General features: G+C 14.8%; 1 protein-coding gene across 1 annotated transcript; it reads right to left on the bottom strand.

Annotated features, from left to right (window-relative positions):
- Positions 1-308: 308 nt before the first annotated feature.
- On the bottom strand, positions 309-5,956 carry PGAL8A_00182100 (protein kinase, putative; the record flags this gene model as incomplete). The annotated part of the gene is made up of 5 exons (XM_028670504.1): positions 309-383; positions 463-546; positions 664-755; positions 837-992; positions 1,162-5,956. The coding sequence occupies 5 exons, from the start codon at positions 5,954-5,956 to the stop codon at positions 309-311; spliced, it is 5,202 nt and encodes a 1,733-aa protein (XP_028527250.1).
- Between the last annotated feature and the right edge of the window lie 1,600 nt (positions 5,957-7,556).

Here is a 7,556-nt window from a genome sequence, read left to right as displayed (position 1 = left end):
GTGTAAAAAAAATGGTAAATTTAAAAAAAAAAAAAAAAAAAAAAAAAAAAAAAAAAAAAAAAAAAACATATAATTAGTGATAATATAAAATAAGATTAACTAGTAAGAAATGAAATAAAAAAAAAAAAATTTTTTTTTTTATTGGTTTCAAAATTTTTTTTTAATTTAAAAGTTATTTAAAAAAAAGTTTTGTTATATTCTAAGTTTAGGAAAGAAAATAAAATAAAAAAAAAAAAATATGCATTAAAAACAAAAGAATTGTAAAATACAAATAAATAGAAATTGAACAAACTATATATATGTATTTTTTAAAAATTGAAATTTTTTTTGAACCATGGATGATTTTTAAGATCATTAAAACAATGTTTTCTTTTAGAACATAACTAAAAAAAAAAAAAAAAAATTAAAAAAAAAAAATATATATATATATATTAAAAGAAAATTTTAATTTTACTTTTTTACTTCAAAACAAAAATTTTTTAATTCAAAAGAGACAAAATGAGGAAATAAAAAATTAGTATTATGGATCTTTTCTACAATATCCTCCTATAAAAGAATAAATAACAAAATAAATTATACTATGAAGAATTTTAAATAAAATAATTTAAAAATAAACTTCTTATTTTAATATGTATATAAATATATATATATATATATTTTTACAGTTTTATTTGAATAGTAGGTATTATATTTGGTACACATTTCATATATTAAAACTGCTACACAAAAAAAGTCAAATTCATAATCTTTTTCATCTATAAAAAAAAAAAAAAAAATAGTCTATATATATATATATCACTAAAGAATTAATATAATTTTAAAGAAAATTCTTTTACTTGCATCTATATTAGCGAAATCAAAATTAAATACTTTAATAATTCCATGCTTATAAATATCAAAATATTTACTTATATTTTTATTTTTTTCACTTAAAATCTGTATTAATTCTTCTCTCGTATTTTTTTGTACAATTATTATATGTGAAAGTAAACCTATATAAAAATATAAAAAAAAAGGATTGTAAAAAATATATAAATCTTACAAAGTTATAAAATATCTATGTGACTTTCTTAAAATATTATATATTAATACTAATTATTATTATTATTATTATTATTATTATTATTAAATCTCTATATGTATTTATATTTTCATTATTACCATGAAAAATTATAAAATTATTATGCATATATTCAAGTAGGTCAATTATTTGATAAGCATAAGATGCAATAATACTCTCTTCAAAAGGAGTCGAATATGATTTTAAAATGTTTCCATGAATATTTTCAAATAATAAATATAATTTATTTTTATCAGCTGTCTTTCCTTTATATGATAAAATATTTAAATGTCTTAATCTTTTATGAAATAGAATATTATTAGCAACAGTATCATTGCCATTTGTACTATTTAAATAAAAAGAATCAATAACATTAATTAAAAAAGAAAAATTTTCATTTTTTAATTTACATCTATATAAAGTTGATAAACCAAAGTGACATAAATAATTATCTGATAAAACAAAATTACTTGTATCTATATTTAAATTATCGTTATAATTTATCGTGTTAACACATAAAACATTGTCATTATTCATATTATTTAAATCATAATAATTATTCTGTAAATAGTCTATATTATTTTTTTTATCAGAATCATCACTTATTTTTTCTAATAACATAGAAATATTATTACTAAGAGATATAACTTTATCATTATTACTATTAATATAATTACTCTTTAGAATACCAAAATTTAAGCTATTCTGTTTTTTGTTTGTTATATTTTCTTCTTCTCTTTCAAGTTTTACATTATTATTCAAATGGGTATTTAAAATGTTATTGTTATTTAAAAATGCATTATTAAATATATTATTATTATTAATATTGCTATATTTATTCTTTGTATTATCATAAAAGAATTTATTATTCTGATTATTTTCATTTACATTATACTGATCAGAATAATTATTATTGAATTTATTTAAATTTTTTAAGCTATATTCTTTTATTTCATTTGCGTTCTTAATATCATCTCTTAATAATAAGTCATTGTTATCTTTAAATATACCTGGAGATTCATTCCAGAATTTATTTGAAATATTTTTTTCTTTTAATGTTGTTAAATTTTCTTTAAATGAATTATAATTTATACTTTTATTTCTCATTTTATCATTAAAATTAAAATCATTTATTTTATTTATATTGTTTATATTATTTTTATTTTTTATATTATTAAAATTATTAAAATCATTAATATTAGTACTGTAAATATTAGTATCATCATTATTTATATTATAATTACTACTTATGTTAAAATGATTCATGTAAGTATTATTGTTTTCCATATCATTTATTTTATTAAAATTTATATCAATATTATCTATTTTATTTGATCGTTTATTATTTTCATAAAACTTTAGTTTTGTTTGACTCATATTTAAGTTAGGCTTATAAGTACTTTTAAAAGGTAGTGGTGGTAACGCTTTATTAACTACTTGTTTATTAATATTTGAATTGAATGCATTATTTTGATTAGATAGATATTTATTGTTATAATTTAAATTGTTAGTATGTTCTTTTATATTTGTTTTGTTTATACTACTTATTAAATTAGAATATTTATTTTGCTGTTCATTTGAATTAATAAATAGATTTTTAACATTACTAATATTAATATCTTTTTCGATATTTCCTACAACATTTTCTTTAATATCATTATCATATTTTATTAAATTATTATTAGAATTCTCATTTTCAATTCTGTTAAAATTATTAAAAATATTTAAATTATTATTAAATATATTTTTATTTTCAAATATATCATTTTTGTTTATATCATAATTCAATGATGTTCTGTTTTTATTTAAAGGATCATCATTTTCTCCCTTATTCAATAGTCTGTTATATTTGTGAAAAAAACTGTCATCCTTATTTAACATTTCTTCATTACCTTTTTTACTTATCATATAAGTGTTCAAATTACTAGGTATATTTCTATTTATTTTTTCATTCAAGTTATTTAACGTATTTATTATTCTGTTATCTTTTTGTTCATTATTTTTTAAATTATAAATATTAGTATCATTAGTATTTTTGTTAATAATATTATGAGAACCGAAATTATTATTTTTATCATTTAGGAAATTGAAATTATGTTTTAAATCAACAATATCTTTATCTTTTTTGTTAAAACAAATTGCATTCATTTTTGCATCATTTAAATTAAGCTCAGAATTATTCTTACTATAAAATACGTTATTGAAATTTTCATAAATTAAGTTTTTATCTGTATTACTTATTAAATTATTTAAATTAGTATTCTTATTTTTAGAATTATCATCATCGTAAGGAAATGCACGTTTATTATTTAAAAAAATGTTCTTATCTATACTATTTTTTTCTATATAACTTAAAGGTTTTTTATAAACAGAATCATCATAATTTAAATTATTCATTTTATTTAAATTCAAAAATTCCTTATCATATGTATTATGTTCTTCTTGTTTATTCATAAATATTTTATCATCATAATTAAACCTCTTATTTTTATTATTGATATTAAAAATGTTTTCATAAGTGTTTACATTATTTCTTTTAATGTCACTATTATTTTTATCAAATATCTTATTTATTTCAATTAAATCATTATTTTTGTTCAAATAATTATTGCCTATATAATTTTCATTATTTTTTATGCTTTCTCTAAAAATATTTATATTATTATTTTTTACAATATTATCAATAGGATCATTTTTATTCATGTAATTAAAAGTTTTATCATCTTTAAAATTACTGAAATCATCATATGGAAGGTATGTATTTTTTGAAAGAGAATTTCTTCTATTATATATTGTAAAGTTATCTTGGTTAAAATTTTTAAAAATATTTTCATTTAAATTACTGTTATTTTTATCTTCATTTAATAGATTTAGTTTATCATTATTAAAATTATCAAATATATTCATATTACTTAATTTGGTATTTAAACTATTATTATATCTGTTGTTAATATTATTTATATAGCCATTGTTTAAATTGCTATTGAAATTGTTATTAACATTATTGTTTAATTTATTACCAAAAATATTATTACTAAATTTATCATTATAATTGTTATTCAAGTCATTATTTATTTTATCATTAATATCATAATTATATTTATCATATAAATTATTATTTAAATTATCAATACAATTGTTATTAATTTTATCATTTATATCATTAAAAGTTTTATTTTCAAATATACTACCAAAGTTTTGTCTATTTGGATTTTTATTAATGGGTAATTTATTACTAATGGGATAATAATCATGAGTATTATAATCTTTAATATTATTTTGATAATTTCCTAATGTATTATTTATTTTGCTTTTTAGATTATCATACATATTTATATTATTTTTATGAAAATCATAATTATTATCTTTATTTTTTATATAATCCATATTATTATTTCTTATTTTTTCATATGTATTATCATAATTAAAATTATCAAAAATGTTATCTGCACTATTAATATTATTACTATTATTGTTATTATCATTTAAAATAATTTCATTTTTAAATTTTTGTTTATTCATAAGACTTGGTGTTTCATTTAGTTTATCAATTAAATTTGATTCATCATATATGTTATTTATTTGATTTTTATTATTTTTATAATTTTTATTAATTATATCATTATAAATATTACCTACATTATAATCTACTACTGAACTGCTATTTAAATTGTAATTATCATTTATCATACTATCATAAAAATCATCATTAAAACTAATATTACATTTTTTATTTGTATTTGTTACTATTATGTTTTTTAATAAATTTATTTTTTTTTCTCTCTTTTTTTCTTCTTCGTCTTTTTGTTTATTTTTTAATAATGATATATTATGAGATAATAATGCATTTTTATTAGCACTATTATCGCTATTTCTTAAAATATCATTCAATGCTTCATTATTTGCATAAGCATAATTTGACTTGGTATTTTCATCAGAGCTTTCTTTTGATATATATTTTTTTATAATGTTATCTATATCATAGTATTTATCTTTAGTATTATTTAAAATATTATTATGTTTATTAGTTAAACTATTATTAAAATTATGAGAATTATTTGCTAAATAGTTGTTATTATTTATACCATTTAATTTATTTATATTTTGACTGAAATTATTATGTAATGTATTTATATTACTATTTAAATTAGTATTTATTTTGTTTGTAATATTGTTACTTATATCATAATTATTATTAATAGTAGTATTATTTTTATATAAATAATTGAAGTTATCAAGTTTCTTTTTTTCCATATCAAAATTATCGTTAGTATACCTCATGTTAGACTTATATGGATACAAAGAAAAATTGTTATTATTGTTCAATTCATTCAAATTATTTTTACTAATATAATTTAATTCTTTCATTATACTGTAATTTCTCGTATTATTATTATTATAAGTGTTTATATTATTGTTAATATTTTCTGCTTTCAACTTTTTATATTCATTATTTACACCCCCATATTTAATATTTCCATAATTATGTAAATCATAAATAGTGTTATTTTTATATATATTTCCATTATAATTTTCTTCTTCATCTAAAATTTTTATATTATTCAAATTATAATTAAATCCTTTCACTTCATTTGTATTATAATTTAAATTTTTGTATCTATTATTATATATATCATTATTTAAGTCATATATAGAATTTTTTTGTATTTTTGCACTTTTTTGACCCATTTTTATTAAAATATCGTTTTTATTTTTATTTGCATAAAAATTATTCTCAAAAAAACCTTTTCTTTTAAGATGATATCTATTTAAGTTCGTTATTTCACTATTATCAAATGTATTATTGATATTAAAATATTTATTATATGTATTATCTAAATTATTAATTTGATTATTCATATGTAGATACATATTTTCTGTATTATAAAAATGCATTTTTATTTTATTTTCCTTTTAATTTTTTTTTTTTTTTCATTGTTTTAAAATTCACATAAACAATTATATTTATAGATGATATATGTATATTAATATCTATTACTAAAATAGAACATATTTTTTGAAATTATATAAAAATAATAAAATAAATAAGTGAAAAAATAGCTAAAGACAATTTATTTAAAATATTTCATTCATTTTAAGAATATTTTACTTTTTTTAGTTTATATATATATATATATATATATATATATATATATATATATATATATATATATATATATATATATTTTATTATATAACTAAAAAAAATGATTATTGTTCAAAGTTAAAATAAAATTTTCTTCTATTTATGCATACCAGAAAATAATGTATTAATTACTGAAATAATTTTAAATTTTATTTTTTACTTTTTTTTTTATCTTAAAATGTATTTAATATCTTCATTTTACAATACAAGATATGTTATTGATACTTACATTTTTATGATATTTTGACAAATTGAAATAATAATAATAAACAATGTTTTAAATATAAAAAAAAAAAAAAAAAAAAAAAAAAAAATTTTATTGCAAAATTAAAAAAATATATTAAATAGAATAATAAAAAGCATTTACATATATATATATATATTTGTAAATATTTGTAAATATATGTAAATATATGTAAATATGTATTGTAATTTTTTGAATAATTGTCTCATTCATAAAAAGGTTTCAATAAAAAAGAAAAAATTATTTTTTTCAAAAAATTAAAAAAAAAAAATTTATAAATATAAAAGAAAATACTATGTAAAATTATTGAAAATTATAAAATACATAAAGGAAACAAATAATTATTAATAATATGAACAGATTTATTTGCTTTTTATATTATAAAAAATCTAAAATGACTCTTACTACATTTTCCTTTGTTATATGTTTTAAAATATGTGTGCAATATTTAAAAAAAAATAATAACTAATTCTTACTATAGCTTAAATTACATTAACGATCATTAATAATATTAAAATAAATATCTAAATGTTTTAATAATATTAGTTTAAATGCTAATAGTAATTTATATTATAATAATATTAATAAATTTTTAATAATGATAATAATAATAAATTATTTTAACATCTACTTTTTCTTTATTTTTTTCTTCATTTTATATTTTATAAATAATGAATAATTAATCTTTACTATTTAGTATCTTTTTCTCTTCGTTTTATTGATAGCTATTTTTATGCTTATATAAGCTAATATGTAAATAATTTATTCCTATAAAAATTACTACTATTTTTATCTTATCCTTTTTTTTTTTTTTTTTTATATCTATTTTAATGTAAATTAAGTACTTATTTCTTACATATTATAATCTTAAAAATTACTTTTTATTAAAATTTTTATTTATTTTAAATAAAGTTTAAAATTTATAAAAAAAATTACTTGAAAATTTATGAACATGCTAAAATATTATGTAGTTATTTAAAAAAAAAAATGACCATAGACATACAAAAAAAAAAAAAAAAAAAAAAAAAAAAAAAAAAAAAAAAAGACAAAAAAAAAAACTTTATATATAAGCTTAAGACAATAAAAAAGTATAAAAACAAATACTT

This window comes from Plasmodium gallinaceum, assembly GCF_900005855.1.
Source record: "Plasmodium gallinaceum strain 8A genome assembly, contig: PGAL8A_v1_68, whole genome shotgun sequence".
In the NCBI taxonomy this organism is placed as follows: domain Eukaryota; phylum Apicomplexa; class Aconoidasida; order Haemosporida; family Plasmodiidae; genus Plasmodium; species Plasmodium gallinaceum.
The sequence above is the reverse complement of the archived record's forward strand: the minus strand, read 5'-3'. Positions and strand labels throughout refer to the sequence as shown.